The sequence below is a fragment of the Pseudopodoces humilis genome, chromosome 5, assembly GCF_049639895.1.
Source record: "Pseudopodoces humilis isolate 2021_Gansu_Grassland_sample_001 chromosome 5, ASM4963989v1, whole genome shotgun sequence".
NCBI classification, from domain to species: Eukaryota; Metazoa; Chordata; class Aves; order Passeriformes; family Paridae; genus Pseudopodoces; species Pseudopodoces humilis.
Window position 1 is genome coordinate 31,862,466 of NC_142204.1, and position 21,332 is coordinate 31,883,797.

Consider the following 21,332-nt stretch of genomic DNA (forward strand, 5'->3'; position numbering starts at 1 on the left):
TGGGGGGAATGAAAATATAAGTATCTCGCACTTGATTAAAAAGTTTATTTTTTCCTCATCAGTTGGGTTACATGTAAGCTATTAGCTTGTTTCTATGCCTCAGCTAAAAAAAAATTGTGTACTTCTTGAAATATGTTTGTAAGAGTCTGAGAAGTTGAATAACCACTTTCTTGGCTTGGGAAAATGGTATTTTGTCTTCTTCCTGGCTGTCCCTGTTTCTCCTTTTAGACGATAAGTAAGGGATTTACAGAAGAATCATCCATTTATTTTTTAAAATTCAGCTACTTGCTGCTGATTATTCAGGTCAGAGGGAAAAGTTACATTTCAATACTATAATAATTTGAAGACAATTTTTAAAATATCGTTTAGGTTTTAAACTAGTTTTGCCAATTTGGAATTAAAATCCTTGTTTTTTGATTGGAGAAAAAAATCTCAGTAGTCACTTAACTTGAAGCTGTAAAATTCTGTAATTTTTCAGAGCAAAGCTGATGAACAAAATCTGATAGATGTGCTTCAGAAAAAAATTAAGAAGTTGGAAAGTGAACTTGAGAAGAAGTGTGAAGAAACAGAAAAGAAGGGTCTAAGAGAAGACAAGGTATGTGCTGTTTATATCATGGCTTTGAAAGAGCTCATTAGCTGAGGCCAAGGTTGTTCACCTCTCCCTACTTCTTCTGAAACGTACCAGCCAAACTTGATCAGAAAAAAAGTAGTTTCATGGGTGCAACTTCTCATGTTTCTCATGCACTTTATTACTGCTCTTGTTACTTTGTACTGATATATTAATGCTTTCCTGCCTTTTTGTAATGGATGTTTAATTCTACAAAATCTTAGAAAATGAAGATTGTTTAGGTAGCGGTGAAATTGATTACATAAGTTCTGCCAAATGTGCTTTTGTGAAACCAATGCAATAGTAAAAGCACAAAATACTGAGGAGCAAAAGAGTGAATCTTAAAAGGGATGGTATCTCTATAAGTGATTATTCTTGACAATTGTGATCTCCACATTCAAGAAGTTCCGAGTGACTACAGTTGTGTTAATTTTTAAGTGTTTTCCTGGTTTCCTGCTTGTTACTATGTCACTATCTAATTAGTGGCTTCTCATATTAATTATAAAGTGTACTGGAATATTATAGCACACTTGCATAATGAGAGTCAAACTATTTATGTATGATGTTTATTACTATTCTAGGACTGCACTTAGGCTTTCATTTAATTTGAAATGTTTTCAATGCCTGTTGCTTTGTGTGTAGAGGTATTTTTCTCACACTTGGCACGCATTTTTCCTGTTCTCCAAGATTTTCCTTTCATTCCATTGCTTTATAGCAGTAACTGTTTAGAACAAAAACAGAAAATTAAGTACAGGGAATAACCAGAGAAAGAAAAATTCCAACTAAAAATAAACAAAAAAAACCCTAAACCAAACCAAAAATTTTTTATAGGAATAATGACTGTGATTTTTCGGTACACACTTGTGATCCTATAGTTATAGGTTTTAATCAATGTATAATTTATAGTTACTGAGTTATTAACTCTAAGTAGAGATTCCATTTCTTGTAGGAAAAGAAGCTGTGCAACAGGGGCATGCAAGTCCCTGGTGAGTTGTAGAAGACAGATCTGTTGTAAATTACCATATGAAAAACCTACTTTGTCTTAAATCTTGTAATTTGAAGTAAAAGGACACATTGCACTAGCACCTCTAATTTCATAAAATGCTTCACTCCTTTTATTTGTAAAATGAATATTAAATGCTAAGGAAGAATTTGGTAGGAGCAATCAACTGCATTAGCTTTATACACCAATCATAGCAGTGTATCCAGCTGAATTTTTTAGAGCAAAGCTGATGAAAAAATCTGATGGATGTGCTTAAGAAAAAAATTAAGAAGTTGGAAAGTGAACTTGAGAAAAAATGTGAAGAAACTGCTACTTAGCTATGACAAATAATATATGCCTGCTATGGCTTCCTGGTTTAAATTGATAAATGAAGGATATATCATTCTTAGTTTTTAAATGTGTTTGCTTGTTTTGCATTAAGAGAAGAAATCAAAGGGAAATACATAATCTATTTATGTTCTTCACAGACCTCCAGGGAGGAAATAATTAGATGGGATGAAGGTAAAAAATGGCAAATCAAAATGGAAGGATTGCGGAACAAACTAAGGGAAAAGGAAAAAGAAGCAGATGCTTTATCTAAACAGTTGAATACATTGAAAGAAATTTATACAAAGTGAGTTGTTTTTAATTGATTCAGCTTCAAAATTACGACATAAGGGAAATCCAGATATGTTTGACATATAGTAATTATTGCAGTTTGTTATGTTTATAAGATTGATAGCGAGAATTTGACGTTGCTGTTGAGACTAAAAGGTTTAGTTAATTTTCAAGCAGCAGGCTACTAACTCCTCTAGTATCCTTTCCCTTATGGAAGCCAACTACCTTTATCAGAAGAAAGTGTCTCGAGATAAAATTAATTTAAGTCCTTTATTATGCTTCCTGGTGTAGCATTCTATTATTCTCATAAAGCAAATAACAGCTTTATGAAGACAGGCTGTTTCTCATGATGATGTTACTTAATCAGGTTGCTAGGACTGGATACTTGTAGTGTTACTGCAGTAATGACAATTCTAGGATTATGAGTTTGAAGCCTTTTCAGGAAACAACCATATGTCCATATCCTGTTTTGGGATTTTGGTAAGGCTTTAATGTCTATACAGTAACCTTATTAAACAGAAAAAGGGGGTTTGGTTCAGTGAGCAGATGAAACGCAAATGTGGATTCTTTAAGACAGAAAGTATTCCCTCCTCAAGAAACAAGTTAGCAAATAAACTTTAAAATGTAAATTAACTGGATGTTGCAGGACTGAAAAAGAGAAAGTTGCTCTACAGAAGAGACTGAAAACTACTGGTGTCACTGTTGACCGTGTTGTTGGAGTAAGAGCCACAGAAACTGAAAAAGAAGTGGAAGAACTAAGAAAACGGAATCTAGAGTTAGAAAATGAAGTTGCACACATGAGGTGAGATGCTTTTTAAAAGAATATAAAAAGTGAGAAATATAAATTAGTAAAAAAATATATGGAATGAGATAGTCTCCAACAGGCAAATTATACTTCAAGAAGAAAAAACAGAAACAGGAATTTAACTTAGAGTCTGTGATGAACTAACTTAAAAGTATTTGGGAGTAGTTGTGCATGTTCAGAGACTATGTAGCATTGGTTCATTATTCTAAAAAGCTAAATAATATGAAAAACATATGGCTCCTATTGTGAAAAATTTTAACAGCAGTTTAGAGTTGGTGAAAGTTACTGGAACTGCTAAGTGCAGCTAGGAAATGTATTCTTAACCAGTGTATCCACTATCACAGTGGATAATGTACCTGAGTAATAGAAATTGTACACATCTGAAAAGAGCCGATTCCTTTTGCTAAAGCAAGTATCTTCCATTCATTGGGATTAGCTGAAATATGACCAACATTGATTTAGAATAACTAGCTTAGAAATACTGGGAAAATCCAGTGTAGAAATCGAGAATTTCACGGTGCTTTTACCTTCAGGGATGTTTTTCTGCATTAATAGCCATTTGTTTGTTTTGGCTTGATTCATTTGTTGATGTAGAACACTGCAAGCAATCCCACGAGACTCTGTTGTAGAAGATTTACACTTCAAAAATCAATGCCTCCAGGAAAAGCTTCATGCATTGCAGAGACAATGTTCAAAAGAGACATTTTTGAGACCCTTGGTAAGTTAATAATGTAACCATATTATCTAGAATACTATTTATGAAAAGTATTTGTTTTCTATTTGGTATTCTGTCACTTAGCTGGTTTTATTTGAACGACAGTATTCTACAACAGGATATGAAATACTCATCTTTTGGTGCTTTTTAAAAAACCCAACAAACCAAAACCCCCAAATCCCCAAAGTCCTCAGGTTTCTGTGTCCTACAGGTAGAAGCTGGAATATTCAGCATCCTAGCATATGCAGAGAAAGAAGGAAAATATATTTTTAAATATGAGTCTGCAGCTGAGAGACTACTACTATATTATATATTGATTAAAAATTTAAGACGCACAGAGTTTGGGGAAATACTAAGCTTCATTTCAATTACATTAGGTATTTTTGTTGTGCTTCGATTTTTACAAGGTTGATTATATTGCAAATTTTGCATTTTTATGTTTTCTTAATCTTTCAAGAATAGACTTAACAGTAGGTTCTAGTTTCCTTTCTGTTTTCTGTTTTCTTTTACTGTGTTCTGCTTTTCTTTCATGCTTCACTCTATCTTCAACTTGACTCAGAGTACATGTGACCAAACTGAACTGACCAAGTCTGTTCCTATCAGTGTCAGTAAACAAAAGTATCTGAAATTCCTTCACAAGAAATCTATTTCAAATAGGAATGAAATCAAACATCAGACTAATAATAGAGTTACTGATGGCTGTGAAGTAGATGGGGACACAGGCATGCAAACATGCATCATGCATAATGAAGGCCAGGAGGCTGCTGCAGATGTAAGCAGAGAAGTGTCTCTTGAACAGCACCCTGAAGATAGTGAGAAATGTGAGGACACAGATGTTTCCAGGGAAAGACTGAAAACCAAAATTATAGCTGAAGCTGGTAAAGAGGACTGCGGTGAAAAAGAAGAAAATATAACCCAACCTGAAAATGGAAAAGTTAATGAGAAATGCGAAGAAGAAGAAGAGAGGAAGCAAGAAATCTTCAAGCAATCAAATGTGGATGAAGAGGAATGTGTAGAAGAGCCTGATGCTGATAAAATGAGCTGCAATCAGTCTGATTCAGGGGAACCTCCTAATCAAGCTAATGACTGTGAAGCAGAGAATATAAATATGAATAATGAAATGAATCAACACACTGCAGAGAATAAACAGGAAAATGGCCGAGGCTGTACAGAAGGGGTTGAAACTATCCCAGAATTTTGTGAAATGCCCGAGGTTTGATACTGTAGTGACCCTCTAGCATTTCTTCAGTACAAATAATTTAGAAATAGAATAGTTTGATCTTGATTAAGCAGTGCTTTCCTGTGCATGGTCTGCAGGGATATTAGAGTACTTACCAAGTGGTCCAGAAAGCAAACCTTATACTTTCAGGATAGGCATGCATGTCAGCTCACAAGTAAGCTACTGTCAATTCTAAAATTTTGATCCAGAGACTATCCCAAGATACATGGAGCTAACTGATATCCTTCATTCTTTAAGAGATTTATGATCTGTTATTATTTACACCAAGAAAAAAAAAGGCTTTAAAGAAGCAAATACTTGATTCCTCCAATTAGCGATAAAGTAATGAATCATACAGTTAATTCCCAAATTACATAAGTAAAAAATACTGATTATTAAATTATTAAAAGGTTTTTCTTTTTACTAGTCAGAGTAAATTTATTGTATTGCTGTGATTTCAGTTGGCATTATAAAGTATGCAGAGCCATCTTTGTGTAGTTGAAATCACTACCCTCCATGGATAAAAACTTAGGATTTTGGGAACTAACAGATTAAATGGGAATGACATACTACTGTTCCTGGCTTGCTCTCTGATCCATTTGACATAATTGAAATTTCTTATGACGTATGTGCTACCTGAAAAACTACCAGAGTATGCTCTTAAAATTAGATACTGTTCCCAGGTACAGTGTCACAGCTTACTTCATTCAGTAACTTCTTTATCTTTTAGTCTTTGAGGTTTACCTCTACAGAATAGTTTGAGAAGTAATTTTGGTTTGACAAAATTTTTACTGGTTTATACTGATTTGTAAACTTCCCTTAAAGGTTAAGCAAGTTAATGAAATGTAAGAGAAGGTGTTAAAATCAAAGCAGATTAGATCAAAACTGGAAATAATATTGTCTTGCTTCATTTCTGCGAAAAATACTAGTTCTTTGTTGCTCTTAATCAGCTACAACTGATAGTTGTACTGAATTACATTACCACTTAATAATATCTTTTTCCTCTCTTTTCTCAAGACATCAGGAATAAGATCAGGTGATCAGTATCTAAGAGAACAAGAAGTTTTAAAGGAGAATTTCAGATTGTCATCTGAAAACATTGAGCTAAAATTCCAGCTAGAGCAGGCCAATAAAGATTTGCCAAGACTAAAGGTAACATCATCTTACTTTAGTCCCTTTACCCTCACACAGCTCAGAGAATTGCTTAAAATAAAATTGATATTTTTTCTGTACATACTGTAAATTTTCCATGTTTTTACATGAATGATGAGAAGGTTGAATATGGTAGAATGGTAGAAATAATGGAAAATGTCATTGTGATGGGAAATTGCTTTCTCCTACATTTTTCAAGTAAAACCACTGTTATTTTGTTCACCAGTTTTTCACTTCAATTTGAGATCTAAGTTGCTTTTTTTTTTTTTTTTGTTTGTAGGACCAAGTAGATGACTTAAAAGAAATGTGTGAACTTCTCAAAAAAGAGAAAGCAGAAGCTGAACGAAAGCTGGGCAGCATTAGAGGGGTGAGTATCTTAACAGCACTTTTCATCGTAAGTAAATTGAAACAAAATACAAAAAAACCCAAAGTATTACTGAAATGAAATAATTTGGAATCAACCAAAGCCAAACACGAATTGCTCTTGTTTATTGTATTGACAAAATGCTATAATGAATTAATGACCTTAAGTTAACAGGAGCATTAGAAGGACTAGATCTAAACTATTAAATATTTGCACTATCATGGCCTTGCCATTTGGATTGGTTACCTTCAGAAGCATATTTGTACAATAAATAGCAGTTACAGCAGTAATAATGAAAATTATATTCATATGTTTTTGTAAATTTTTTGATGCAGATGTAAAAAGGGTCAGTTACTATTACTGAAGGTTTTTGTTTGTTGTACTATGGAAGGTGACACAGCAAAATTTTACCCTAGCTACTGTCAACTACTTTAATAGAACAATATTTCCAAAGTTAAGGGGAAAAAATACTCAGATGTGTGTCTCCTGCTGCTCACTTATCAAACTATTTGTGTGACCTTGTAAAGAAAGCTGAATTAATAGAAGCTCCTAAGTGCCTCTGTAGCTCTTTGTAGCTCTCTACACAAGGAGAATGAGTTTTACTTTGGGGTACCTGAAAAAGATCAGATATTTTTCATTCTTTTACCCATGCTTTGCACAGAGTGCTTGTATACTTGTCTCTCTTATGTAGTGGTATTCTTGGACAAGAAAATTCAGTTTATACAACTGTTTCGCGCAAAGATTCTGAGGATACAGCAAATTTTGCATCTTTCTCCATTCACAGGCAGAAAGATGTGACAGGTTTTTCTTTAACTCTGCTGTGTGCTGACACAAACCTCCTAATCCCTCCAGTTATTTTAGAGAAGAAAAATAGGTAGTTTTTACTTCTGAAATTTGGTTGCTATACATTTATGTAGAAGTCTAGGGAGCAAATCCTCCCCATTTTCCTTATGAGGTACCTTATGGCCCCTGAACTAGAATCAGCAGTATCTTTAAATTATGATTGCTGAGGAAATTGTTACAAAGAGGATGAGAAAAAAAATGGATTTGAAGACTCCCTAACAGATTTTCTAACTCATTATTTAATGTAGTGAAAGAAGAAAAATAGGGAAATTACAGTATTTTCCCCCACATTTATTTATTTATAATTTTGCAAGAAAAATATATGCCTTTGGAAAGGCAGATCTACTTATGCTTTAATATGTAGTTCTTCTGTCACTTTAATTCAGCAGAAGAAGGGTTGCTAAAAAAGAGCCTTCTTTTCTTCCCTCAAGCTCCCAGACATTTTTCCCCTGTGCCCCCAACGGTATTAGTATTTAAGCAATTGCATGGTCCGTTGGCTTGGGGAATTTTTCTACAAGAAAAGCTAAATAAATTAAGTAGTTCTTTGATTTATTTTCCTAATGTTTCAGTTTAGTTCATGAGTACAGCAGATTTTGAGACTTAACTGCAGCTCTTTAGGGTAACTTAGAAAATGAAGGAGTTGATCTGTTGACTTGGGGTATTAATAAATCTTCAGATGTTTTGGAGAGCTAAGTACGCAAGAAATTCTAGTGTTCAAGTTGTATCAAAATAAAGCATTTTTTTATATAAGTATGAATTGCAATGGGAAAATAAGCAATAATGTAAGATCTGGAGTATCTCAGAATGTTAAGATGATCTATTTGTTCACTTTTACTTCTTTCCTTTCCCTCTCTGTAGGCTGGTAGAAGTGGAAAGACAGTCCCAGAACTGGAAAAAACAATTGGCTTGATGAAAAAGGTTGTTGAGAGAGTCCAAAGAGAAAATGAAGAACTGAAAAAAGCTCCAGCTGTGGTTTCTAATGAGAAATTACTTGGTCTTGAGCAGGAAAATGAGAGGCTAAAGGTACAGATTTGTCTCCAGTAACTTTATTTAGGTAACAGTTTATATGCAAGGTAGTAACAAAATGGAGAAGCAAGCCTGTTGATACTGATACTGATTGGCACAAAACTGTTTTGGAAATGCCAGCTATGAAACATATAGAACAGAAAGGCAAAACTGCATTTTAGTATAACATACTGCACAGTTTAAGGTACATCGTACCTTGCAGATACATTTAACTATGTGATGAAATGTTCACTGTGCTAAGTACCTGTGCTTTAAATGGAAATCTAAAATCTTCTACTGAGCAATGTAAATGGGTTTTAACAAACTGTTTAATCTTTAGTCTGAAATGGAAAAAATGAAACTTGAGCTGGAGGGCCAGCTGAGTGTGCGTTTTGAGTCTAAAACCAAAGCAACGGAAAAACTCATTACTGAAAATGAAAGACTGCGTAAAGAACTGAAAAAGGTATGATCATTTTGATGCATCCCTTTATTTCCACTAGGCACTGGTTATGGTAAGTATATGGTTTTTACTTTTCTTAATGGTTGATATAACACTGATATGGCCATGACAGTTTTATTTTACTATATGTGGAAAGGAGATATCCAAGGACTAGCCCAAGATCAAATTTGGAAGTTGTAGTTCTAGTAGTCTTTGATGCCATTTTCCTCTACATCAGCACTCACCATCTCACTGTCGTTTGAGATAATACCATGCTTCATGTGCGGTTAAGTATTCCATAAAGCTTTGCTTTTATTGAACAATAGGAAGCTGACAGTGGAGAGAAGCTACGAATAGAGAAGAATAACTTGGAGATATTAAATGAGAAATTAAATGTACAGCTGGAGGAAACCATTAAGAAGTTAAATTTGGCTGAGAGCCAGCTTGATGGAGCTGACAGCAGAGGCTGGAAGTCCATTGTAACAAGGTAGGAATTGGGAATGTAATAAAAGGAGAGAAAAATGATAAAATGCTTATGCTATTAAGAGACATAACCTGTGTCCTGCGTAAGGATGGCAGAGAGCAAATTTTTGGTAATAAATACTTAGTCCCGGACTCCTGGATGACTTCAGGGTGAAATAAGTTGACGTGTTAAAAAGTACTCTTTAATAGTGGTAAACAGAAATGGAAGGTATCTACAAAATCAGAACCTCTGACAGAAAACTTATTAGGTCAGAAAATCAGCTGGACAGGAGAGAGACTTGTTTAATTTTATCTTAGGTCAGAACACTGTTGATATCCAAGATTTTACTCCCTTCCCGGTCTTGTGCTCCCACAGGGTCCCTTGGGGAGTCTAGTGCTACTCTGACACGTTGCTGAGCCATTTCTTCATTGAGACTTCAAAAAGCATTTTGGTTTTTTTTTAACCTTCCCCCAAACTATCCAGTGAGGTAAAATGTCTCTATGCAAGGCCAGATGAAACCATAATTTGTCTAAGGAAGGAGGGCAGAACTGACTGCAGGACAGGACAGAAGTAGCTGATTGCCACAGCAGAGAGAGGCTATGAGCATGCAATGAAGATAGTAGGCCCTTAACAGCTGCCATATTGGTTCAGCAGTATTCTTCTTCACCTCTTTTCAAAAACATTTCTACTTGGTTCTATTTAGTTGAGAGTGATACGTAGTTGTGTATAGATACAAAATACATGGTCACATTTAATTGTACTTGCCTATTTCAACTCATGCGACTATAGCCTTCTATTTGCATTTACTTTAAAGTAAGTTAATAACATAACCTTACTAACCTAGAGCTCCTTGGGGAACTTTAACATGCAATGCACCTCACCAGCACAACTACCAATGCATATACGTGGTAACACAAAGTGTTTCATAGGGCAAACAAAGGGCTGTCATCCCAGTGACCCTTCAGAAGACTCCTTGGCAGGTAGAAAGGTGTTGGACACTGTATTGCTATCTGAAAATCCAGTTGGATTCAGATAGGAGACAGGGCTACATGACCTCCAGAGGTACTTTCCAACATTTCAGATTCGACACAAACCTTTTTGTAGCCTTGTAAAGCTCAAAGCAAAATGGAATCTTCCTCAGACTGCTCTTCCTCCAGGGTAAACAATTTACTGCAGATTAGTTTGGCCTTGGAGTCTTCATCTTCTGCATCTGCATTAGTCCTTTTCTCAGTACATTATTTTTCATAAATTACTAAATCATTAGAAAAATACTTTCAAAGGTGTAACACTGAAGTAAGATCCAACTAGTGTACACCCTGCATCAGCAGCATGGATCCTTTCAGCAGCAGGTGTTTGGGGTTTATGCGCAATAGCATAAAAATGTTCCTGTCCCCTTTTAATAAACGTAGACACAAAAAGAGAACCACAACAGTATAATATCTAGAAAAGCCTTTATTCTAAGATTAAAGATGTGTTTCTTGCTATGCTTCTTTCAGCAAACTGTGTTTATAAGGCCAGTGGTTATTTCAAGGCCAATGCCCCAAACATATTTTAGGGTGTATTTTACAGCATTTATTCTCCTAAAGATATTTTAATCTCTGTTTCTGCATAAGTATTAACTTCCGCACTTATTTTTCTCTAAATAAAAATACTGTCAGAATGCAGGAAACTAAGTTGAAGGAAATGGAAACAGATATTGCTAAAAAAACCCAAAGCATTGCTAACCTTAAAAGGCTGCTTCAGGAAGCAACAGAACGTGAGCACAACGCTGATAAAAATTTACAAGACCTGAAAGAACAAGTGAGTAAAATTTAGCTAGATAACTCTGGAAATAGAATGCTTAATTTGTCTTTGTAATAATGTCTGTAGTGGCAGAATACTTGTTTTTTTTCTAATCCTTTCTTTTATAGCTTTTTTTCCAGTCATAGTTGCTATATTTGCATATTTTAGCCAATTAATGAGGTTTACCACATATTATCAGTACATATTCTTGATTTGCAGTCTGAGGAATATGATTATTTTTCTACTGTATTTTTCTGTAGGAGTTTTTTATTATAGTTTCAGTGATCACATGAAAGCCTGTAGATAGATGCTTCAAAAGGTCTTAAATCTTTCAAGCTTGTTTTGCAGTGAGGCTGCTGCAGAGACTTCCCTATTCCCTCCAGTTTTGGTGGGGGGCAGGAAGGAGAGTACTGAGTTCGCTATCCTAAATAGGATCCTCATTTCTATTTCCAGTCTGGTCCCTTACATGCAGTCTCCAGTAGTCTTACAAGTACTATTGTATGTATGGAAGAGTTGATGAATTTTAAACTTAGGTACCTTTTAAAAGATGTATCACCTTTTGGCTTTTAAGTACAGAGGTGCAGTCCTATAATTGCCCCTACATTAGCTTCCATCTTCTCATTTATTTATATGCAGACGATTTTCTTCCCCAGACAACTTGTACTGGCCCTTCTCAGTGTAAGGTATCAAATACAAAACTTCTGATTTGGAAAGTCATAGATATATATATAAATATATATATTTATATGTCTACATATTATATAAGAAAGTAGATGTGTTCAGTAACAGAACTTGGAATTTATTCCTATAAAACAATTACTTTCTTAGTTTTTCCTTGTTTTTCCTTTTCTAACATCAGTGTTATTAACATGAAGTATATACCAGCAGTGAATTTAACACGGAGATAGAAGTCTTTCATTTTGTGATATTACTCTGGGAGCAACACACTTTCCAGTTTCTTTCATGTCTCAAGTACTGATAAAGGGATGAGATCAAAGTTAACTACGTTTCAAAAAACAGAGCCTGATTGTGTAAAAAAAACCCAAATCCTTAGCCTGTTAGGTAGTAACAGAACAAAAAGCTATCATTGTCAGTAGCCTCATACGAGCTCATGAACTGTCACTGCATTCATCAACTGTATATAATCACATATTTAAACCACTCTTGTGCCTGCATCTTTACCAGAAGTCTCTTTCAGAGGCTCCCTCCCTCTCTAGTTAGGGACCTCTTCTAACTTAACTTGCAGGTCACCCCAAGTCACTGTACCCTCACTGGGGCTGTCATTACAAAAATCACAGGGTTTTCATACAATCTTTCAAAATGAACTGGGACACCCAAGTATGCAAATAACCATATCAGTAATATTTTTAAAGCATTTAAATAATTTAGGCATATTAATTCCTTAAGCATACGTATACGTTGCTTAAGGACGTTGGTGTAGCTATGTATCCAACTTTCTCTGTAAATCTAACTTCTACTTTTTTCTTTGCCCTTCATTAAATACATAGCAATGATTTTACTAACTTTGGAAAGACTGTCAAGCATTAGCTTTGTGTGTGGGAACTGTACATGAACAAGTTTTTTTTTTTTTTCTGATAGCTTAATGTTTGATTACATCCTTAGTATTATTTTCAGTCTTTTTTTAATATTGTATCCAAGAGAACTCTATTTGAACTGCAGGGCCATGTATACTGTTTGCAAGAATAAAACTTTGTTAATTTTTCTTTTAAGATTGAGCATCTCAAACATCTTCCTGAAGGTTCAGGGTCAGAGGAAAACATCATCAAGGAACTTCAGCTTTTAAGGTAATGTACTTCTAAACTAAGTATCTCAGCTAATATACATGAAATCAGGAAGTGACCAGAAGATCAGAAAATGACCACTGCAATTTTTAGTTAAATATTTTGTTTTAAAATATTGAAATAATTAAAAAAAAAATCTATTTTTTTAATATTCCAGATTAACTAATAATCAATTAGAGAAAGAAAAAGCAGAACTAGTGAACCAGATGGAGGATTATAAGCATGAAAAACACAATTCTACAAATGAAGGTCCTGCAGCTGGTAATAATTTTCAATACCTAAAGATCTTCTTGTATTTAGGGTCTAAAACTACTTTGACTTAATATGTGTGTGCAAAGTGATAATAAATCTACAGCATTATTTGAAGTAGATTAATGCCAAAGTTGTGTAAATTGAAGCAGATTAAGGTCTTGGATTTTTGAGTACATATACAAGCTTTTTGAAGAAAATTTTCAATAAAAATCTCCATCATCAATTACTTCGAGCAAGAGGCTGTAAACTAGGAACCAGACACCACTGCCTAATTTGTAAAAGAACTAAGGAAAAGTCCAGCTGACTTTAATGTTTGGTGATCATAAATGGTTTTATTTAATTGTTTCAGCTTTCAGGAGATGCAGAATTATTGAAACAAGATTATATGTGCCATGGGTTTCCACTACTTAAAATTTAATTAAAAAAAATCATTATTTTTGCAGGACATAATGAAACTGTAGAGAAGGATAAAATTGATAAACTAATGACAGAAATGGCTGACCTCCAGTCACAGCTGGAAGTTTCAGAGCTTGAAAAACAGCAATTAAAGGTGAGCTGCAAGGATCATCCTAGGCAAGATAATAAGCAAAATTATGTTGAGCTAGAAAGAGCTGTTTAATAGCTAAATTAATATTTAATGATACAGTCAATTTCTAAGCATTGTTTAGAAAGCCTGTTTTTAGTGAAGATGCTGTTTATGGCTAGAGTTTTTTGCTTCTAGACAAGATCCTTATTCTCTTATCACATAATCCCTCATGAAAAAGGCAAAAAAAGGTGTGGTATTAGCAAAGTTCTGGATAAAGGTACTCCTTTTCATTCTTTTCAATAGGAAGAGACAAAAAAGCTAAGAAGAGAACTAGAAACCTATAGTCCTTCCTTTTTTGAAGAACTTGAGGATCTGAAATATAACTACAAAGAAGAATTAAAAAAAAATATTATCTTAGAAGAGAGATTGAAGCACCTTTATGAACAGTTTGGCATTCAGAATAATCCAGGCAACAATTCTATTGACTGGGGTAGTGTTCAGTATCCTCATCATTGATAAACACAGACAATTTCATTTTTTGTATCTTCGAACTGTACAAATCTCTTGAAGTTATGTGAGTTTGCACACACCTAAGAGCGCAGAATTGGATTATTCAACAGTTCATGGTCACTATACACAACAATCAAAATAAAAGTGAGTTTTACCTGTCCCAGCTCCTGTGCAATAATGTATTTTAATTCAGAATGGTTAATTTGGGTAATAAGGTGTCAGGTGAAATTGAAACCTTGGGTTTCTCTTAGAAGTTAATAAACCCTTAAACTGTCAGCATACTAAGTATGCTAAGTCCCAGATCAGTAAGAATACATAATTTGCTCTTGTCCTGTGCAACCATAATGTTTAACTCCGAACTCAGGGTCAGTGTGCTAGATGTGTGTTTTTACATCCCTGGTTATTTTTACCTCAATGTTAAAAAATCCAAGAACAAAGAACTGAAAATGAAGCTATACTATTTCAGCCAAAACACTGGGATTTTTGTACATATTTGTTTTTTTTTTTAATATTGCTGGATGTATACTTTTATAGCAGAGATGAAATAAAGCCAACTCAAATGATCATTCAGTCTCTCCTTTATTATTTATATACCTTATCTTAATATGCCTTTGATGAAGTTTCCTAATTGAGACATAGTTGTAAATGGGAATTACTAAACCAAGTCATGTCTCTCTCCACTTACTAGGCTCTCCAGAATAAAAATAGCTTATTTTCTATTATTTACTCTCTTTGTCCTGAAATAGTGCGAGTGCCTGGAGGATATAGGTTAATTGGGTTTTTAAATAATAGTATAATGCTGCAGATATACAGTTAAATGATACCAGGAAGTTTTCCCATGTAAGAAACTTTTACAACTTTAAAAAAAAATGTCAAATTTTAGGACTAATTCTGGTCCCACCTGAAATATGTCCTTCTACTGTTAAGAAATTTGATACTAAGTCTCAAACCTACATACAATAGTGTCATAATAATTACATTTGTAGAAGCACAACCTATGTAACTTTTCCAGTAGATTGCGTTAATTAGTAAAGCTTTTAGGACCAACCAGCAGTAGAAAACATACTTCTTACACTCAATGCTAACAGTTTCCAGGAATGGGTTCAAAATTAAGGACTTTTCATAAAATAAACATGCTGGAAGGTAGATCTCTGTTATATAAAATTAGTCATTTAGGATAAACTTAAATGATACAGTAGTACCTGGGCTGTTGCCTAAGCTAGAAGACTATTCATGAAGAATTCTGTGGCAGACACAAGTAAGAGTAATGCAGGACATACAACAATTAACTTAAAAGAAAAAAAATCATTTCAAGCATCAAACTTGATATCTTTGAGTCTGTCAAATCTTTGTCCATCCAACACTGAAAAATGGTAAAACAAACTCTTTGGTTCAAAGTCACAGTCGTATTTAGTTCTGTTAAAAGAAATTACAACAGGCTGAGAATTCAGGTATGTCTCTGCAAGTGGCCAAGGTAAACCAAGATGATGGCGATGGAGCTAAAAGAAAAGGAAAGAAGATAATTTCAGCCATTTTGATAGAGTAGTGCAACAATTTCCAGCTTGGGAAGTGTGTGGGTGTTTGTGGATTCTAGGATCCTCTGCATCATGGCACTTAAAACCATGAATAAGTTATCTCTGTAACATGAAAAACAGCAAAGCACAAAAGGCAAACCAGAACCAAGGTGTCCTCCACAGTTTCAGAAATAATACAAACTTGCTAATTAACGAAAAATCACATTCTTATTAATAATACTTGTTCTATTAGTCAACATTATGAGAACTCTATTTTTAAATACAAGAATTAAGCTTTAAAACGAATGCTGCCTGTACAGACAGGCAAGAAAATATGTTCTCAATTACTTTGTTAGCATGTTGGGAATGAAAAAGTTCAATATGTTATGTTGTCATTACAGTAGCTAATTCTACTAATGTCATCTCATTTGTTGGAGATTTACTCATTTACTATTAAAGAATTTGGAAAAAAAAAAAAGAAAAAATTAATACAGTACTTCACATTTTATGAATTATTACAGTGCTTTCCACATATCCATCCACATACTTACCTTGATTAAACACCCATCATGGCAGTGCCACACAATTCCTTCAACTTTACCCTCTGTGCAGCTTTCAAACCAAGACAGTATGTCATTTTGCTTCAAAGCAGGTGGATTCTTTATTTCAAATGCTCCATGTGGGACTAGAAGATGTACAGGGTGCTTCTTGCTTCCTAATCCTACATTTAAAAAAACAAACACCTTCCTCCTAGTTACTGTGTTTCCTCACTTTTGTTATTGCAGATATCTTAAAAGCACTCTGTAAAGGTAAACTTCTATTAGATACTACAACATTATCCTGTCTTTAACAGAACAGTTAATTACATTTTTAAGTACCAAATGCAACTGTCTCTCCTCACGTTTTCATTTATATTTTTTAAAACCTCCTCCTCCTTTGTATAAAATAAACATGACACACAGATTTATAGAGTTGTCTGTTTTTAACTTGTGGTTACCTCCTCAGTCACCATAAAGCTACCAGCTAAATCCATCATGCTTCAGTTCATGATCAATGGCACAAACACCTTAGTTCCTGAAAATCTGGCATATCTCCTCATGAATACTTAAAACTGGGCTGTTAACAACTGCATTGCCTTTTCATGTTAACATAAATCTTCATCTAAGAACACAGCTATTAGAACTTTTTATTGCAATTCTTGTCCAAACTGAAGAAATGCTTAGGACCAGGTAGGACTATTTTTCCTATTCATCCTTGCAAGTTATCTTAACAGCAAAGCACAGAAGTTAGAACTCACTTGTGCTCATACTTAATTAGTTTCTCACTATAAGGCCTTTAAAGGAAGGAGCCACAACTTAAATCTAGCCTAAATTACATTTCCTTTAAAAATTTCCTATTTCATAATTTAAAAATTGCAACTTCTGACTAACTTTAGGGGCTCCAAAAAATGGTTGAATAAAGCTTTCTACTTCAATTCATCAGAAGAGTGTGTAAAAAGAGTGAAGGTTCCAAGAAACAAACTTTAAAAATTTTACTAATATTTTAATACTAATATTTACAACACTTTTCTCCAGTCAAAATATTTCTGAAAGACCAAAGCAATGCATTTTTATAGTAACTGAGATTTAATAGACGTAATTAGTCCCATGATAACTCAGCTTTCTAAACTGAGTATTTTTGGGTGAGAGTTCCTTCAGCCAGCCCTTTATCTCCTTTCTATGAAGGTTGCTACTGGAAAACTCTTTTAAAAAACTTACACAAAGAAAATGCACTGATTTCACTCAAAAATACCACTAAAGAAAAAAAAGTATTTAAGAACAGACCATATAAACTTACCATATGGATTTGCATTGATATTAGTCCCAATAAGCTCCAATGTTTGTTCTAAAATTTCTGATAAAGGCACGGGACTGATTTCCAGAAGCCCTGGGTCAGCATGGTGTTTCAATACCAGTGCTATTCCTGCCTCATAATTTACAACAGATGAGTGCCAGCAATACTGCTTACTATTCTTCTCCACGGGCACCCAACCTATGAGAAAACACTACATTTCACCAAAGTAAATACTAGAAGCTGTTACATGCATTAAAAAAAACAACCTACAGTTAAGTACAAACAGAAAGAGTAAAAAGAAAAACTGCTGTATCTCAGAAGAATGCAAATGTGCCAATTATGCCTTCAGCTGAAAGCCTGTGAGTTTGTACAGCAAACTGCAATTATTTCCATGTGTCAGAAGAACAAAGCCTTTCTGGATAGTCAACGAATGACGTTCCAATTTTTTTTTTTCTGAATATGTTAAATACTACTTTTAACTCTGGAACTAATTCTAATTCACTTCAGAAATTCACACACACCTTTCCCCAGTTTTACCTGTGCTGCATCATAGGTACCTGGCATATGTCCATTTTCATCAGGCAAAGGATTGCCATTAGAGAACTCTATGTCCTTTGCTGGAATCCAGGTATCTGGAACAGGCTTGAAATCCTCTTCAATATTCCAGACAAATTCTAGACATATAAATGCAATACTTTGTTTTTGGCGAACTGTTAACCAACTTTGCTTTGTTGTCTTTCAATGCAATTATCAAAATACCACTGATTTAAACCTTGTTTTATAGACAGTAATCCCAGTTACTTTGTACAAATACCATCTGTCACACTCAAGTGGTCTACAATTAGGGTAGTTTAAAGACGCGTTCAGCCTTTAAGAAATTTAAAGGTTCAAAATTTAAGATTCAAAGGTTCAAAAATTAAGATTAAAAAATTATTCCAGTTTAAAGTTTTTCAATGTAAAGGGTGAGGTTAAAAAAACTGGAACAAGGATCACTGATATTTCCCATGTTAGCCTAGTTGTTTTTCTAACTGGCTAACTTATATTGTCAAAAAGAAAGAAAGAAATCTTCACTAACCTTTGCAATCTTCCAATGAATACAAGAATCGTTTAAACCTTTTTTCACCTTGTTTGGTGGGTTTTCGATCCAACCTGGCCCATAGGTAGGGTTGTCCTAGGAGTTTCCAAAGATAAAACCAGCATTTTACTGAGGTGACCATAGCCTGCAAAGTACTGAAATCAACTACATAACAGGCAAGATAGGAATTCCCATTTGCCACTAGAGAAATTTTATCAGCAAAGCCACCCACTATTTAAATTCAAAGTACACTATGTGAATTTTCAAATCCATTTTAGATTCTATGTACAGTCTTGCCTAGTGTAATACAGAGCTTCCTTACAATGCAGGTGAAGGCACGAGCCCCAGTGAGTCAATGAACCACAGTCTTCTCATTTCCTCTCAACCTCTGTACTTCTGTACATCTTCCCCAAAGAAATTAGACACCATTATACCTGACCCAGTTTGCAAGGAAACTAATAGGAAGTTTAAAAACTGGAATAGTTCCTGGATGTTCATATTCACTTAAATCACACTTCATGTATTTTAGAGAGTAAATGCTAGAACAACTCTAGAAACACCTTCTAAGTCTATGGTAACTATTACTTTGTGGTGAAGATGCTTAATGACACTTGAACTCACAACAGTTGTAAATTAATCATACAAGAAAAGTAAAAACTAAGAAAAACAAGTTCTAGTCAGCATGAGAAATCTGCAAATGGGTCTTTCTGATTACCTTTATACGTCGTTACATAACAGCAGGTTCCATCCACTTTTTCAGTAGGAACTGCATTGTGTACATCTGCCTCTAATGCCTTTCCAGTTATAGTGTCAGTTGCCAAAACTTTAAATGGCTGAAAAGAAGACAAGTGGCTATGTTACTGCCTTGCTGTCATACAGATTCTTGCTCCTTATAGTTGGCCTCTCTAAATCTAGCTCTTTAAGTATTACACATTATAGAGCTGATTTCTAATAGTTTCTTCCAAACCTGATAGTTTGCAATGTACTCTTAAGACAGAAGAACCGGGTCAATCTGTTTGTAAAGTCTCTTCCTCTTTCCCATTCTTGATTATTACTTAGAGATGACTTTGCTTTCCACTCTAAACAGGGCAACAGAACCACTTCTATAAACTAGAAGTGTTCCAGTCCAACACTGCAGCATTTTGAGATCTACCTTCCTGCATTAGGGTGGCAATAGAAATTCCTCATGACAGGCCTTCCCCAGCTTTCAGTTTGGAGATGAAAGTCTATAGTGGCACGTTAGTGCAATACACAGAGCAGGTGGACTCTTGCAAGGTAGAAAAAGCATCCTTGTATTAAACACTTAGTATCACCGATGTCAGCTAAGCACTTTTGTGCTTCAAAAGAGCAAAGAAATACATGATCTGTGGATATTAAACAAAAAGCGAACTAGTACAAATTTCTAAGGCTTCTGTACAGCTTCTCGAACAGTTTCACTGCAAACATACAATCAGTTGTGTTTGGATTCAAATTTTTTTCTCTTCTAATCATCATACCTCTCTTCTCTCCTCAGTCAACTTTGTCTTTTAATCTGGACTCTTTATGCTAGCAAAACACAAAACAAGTCCTTATATTGCAGAAGTCTTGAAACAGAACATGGAATTCATAAAAGAACCTGTGTTACATGACGTGACTGTTTCATACTATAGTTATGTGTAACCATAACAAACAGCATATATTAAGATAATATTTAAAATTTCAGAGTAGTGAGAAAACATTCCCATTGGTTTTACCAGCACTACCACTCTTTCTTCCCTACCAGTCATAATCACATTTTATCCTTGCCTGAACTTTAAAAACCAAAACAAAAACCAAATCAAAGCAACAGCACAAAAATAAAAAAAAACAACAAAAAACCAAAACCAACCAAACAAAAATAGCATGTGCCAGTTCCAGATCTAATACCCTGTTAGGTTTTTCTCTATGAAGAATCAACAGTGTACAGAGGTACCCTTACATTACCATTATTGAGATGGTTTAACTCTGAGTTGAACAATTACATTACTGTCGTTTTGGCAAACATTTCAGCTCTTTCATCCAGAAGCCAATCACCAATGCAAAGTCACCCAGAGCTGCATTCAAGTTCACTACGCAGCTGCTACTAAAATCAGGGAACACAAACTGGAGGTCTGCAGCTAGACAGGCGAGTGCCGCCCCAATCTGTCCACATCTCACAGCCTCATGGCCTCATGTTTTTTCTGTCATAAGCCTGATATTCAAAATAGAAAAAAAAAAAAAAATGAGGGGGGGATACAAGCTACTTTTTCCTCCTACGAGGCTCACAGGCGGGAATGGCAGGATGGTTTCACACAGGCACAGGCTCCCCGTACGGTCATGCTGGAGTGGCCCTCACTGAGAAAAAGCAAACACAGCATCAGGGTGAACACCTGTATGTACTTGCCAGGAAAAGCGCGGGGCTGAGCTGATACGGCACTCAGACGGCCCTTCTTCCCTGCATTCCAGCGGGAGAACCATACGCAAACCTCTCCCGCGAGCTTCCCTTAAATCTACAGCCAACCCTTCTGGCCACTCAGCTGTGGCCGGGGGCTCTGACACGGTCCGTGCTGCTCCACGCCGCGGCCCAGCGATTTTCCCTGGGCTCGGGCCCATCCCCACCTGCCTGCCCCCAGTCCTCCCGTCCCGGTACTGCCCCAGCCACCTGTCGCTCCCGCTTGGCCGAGGGCTCGTCCTTCACCTCGGTGACGAACAGACACGGCACCTTGCGCTGCACCGCGCCCCGCCGCCTCATGGCCCCGGCCGCCCGCTCCCGCCGCTGCCGCCGCCGCGCCTGCGCCGGCCAGGCCGCGGTGCGCCACGGGAAATGGA

General features: G+C 35.4%; 2 protein-coding genes across 6 annotated transcripts in view; one reads left to right on the forward strand and one right to left on the reverse strand.

Moving 5' to 3' along the window:
• CEP290 (centrosomal protein 290) overlaps nt 1–14,493 on the forward strand; it is a 50,232-nt gene extending 35,739 nt beyond the window's left edge. Inside the window, exons 41-55 of one of the 3 annotated variants that reach the window (XM_088054832.1) lie at nt 479–595; nt 2,078–2,223; nt 2,854–3,009; nt 3,607–3,730; nt 4,287–4,940; nt 5,964–6,098; nt 6,379–6,465; nt 8,164–8,328; nt 8,651–8,773; nt 9,076–9,236; nt 10,871–11,012; nt 12,726–12,799; nt 12,954–13,057; nt 13,492–13,598; nt 13,878–14,493. In XM_088054832.1, coding sequence (XP_087910958.1) covers nt 479–595; nt 2,078–2,223; nt 2,854–3,009; nt 3,607–3,730; nt 4,287–4,940; nt 5,964–6,098; nt 6,379–6,465; nt 8,164–8,328; nt 8,651–8,773; nt 9,076–9,236; nt 10,871–11,012; nt 12,726–12,799; nt 12,954–13,057; nt 13,492–13,598; nt 13,878–14,090 — 2,508 coding nt within the window. In that variant the 3' untranslated portion in view covers nt 14,091–14,493. The remainder of the gene's footprint in view (nt 1–478; nt 596–2,077; nt 2,224–2,853; nt 3,010–3,606; nt 3,731–4,286; nt 4,941–5,963; nt 6,099–6,378; nt 6,466–8,163; nt 8,329–8,650; nt 8,774–9,075; nt 9,237–10,870; nt 11,013–12,725; nt 12,800–12,953; nt 13,058–13,491; nt 13,599–13,877) is intronic. The other 2 variants (XM_088054833.1, XM_014248952.2) reach the window with 2 other exon arrangements.
• Nucleotides 14,494–14,644: 151 nt separating this feature from the next.
• On the reverse strand, nt 14,645–21,293 carry RLIG1 (RNA 5'-phosphate and 3'-OH ligase 1). 3 transcript variants are annotated; one of them, XM_014248956.2, is made up of 8 exons: nt 21,166–21,257; nt 20,469–20,715; nt 19,222–19,339; nt 18,507–18,602; nt 17,989–18,105; nt 17,435–17,629; nt 16,150–16,319; nt 14,645–15,583 (listed from the first exon to the last, which is right to left on the reverse strand). In XM_014248956.2, the coding sequence occupies exons 2-8, from the start codon at nt 20,469–20,471 to the stop codon at nt 15,395–15,397; spliced, it is 888 nt and encodes a 295-aa protein (XP_014104431.1). In that variant the 5' UTR covers nt 20,472–20,715; nt 21,166–21,257; the 3' UTR covers nt 14,645–15,394. The 3 variants fall into 3 exon arrangements, with proteins under 3 accessions (XP_014104431.1, XP_005519462.1, XP_087910960.1); XM_005519405.3 differs by lacking the exon at nt 20,469–20,715 and having other exon boundaries at nt 21,166–21,293; XM_088054834.1 differs by lacking the exon at nt 20,469–20,715 and having other exon boundaries at nt 21,202–21,285.
• Nucleotides 21,294–21,332: the final 39 nt, after the last annotated feature.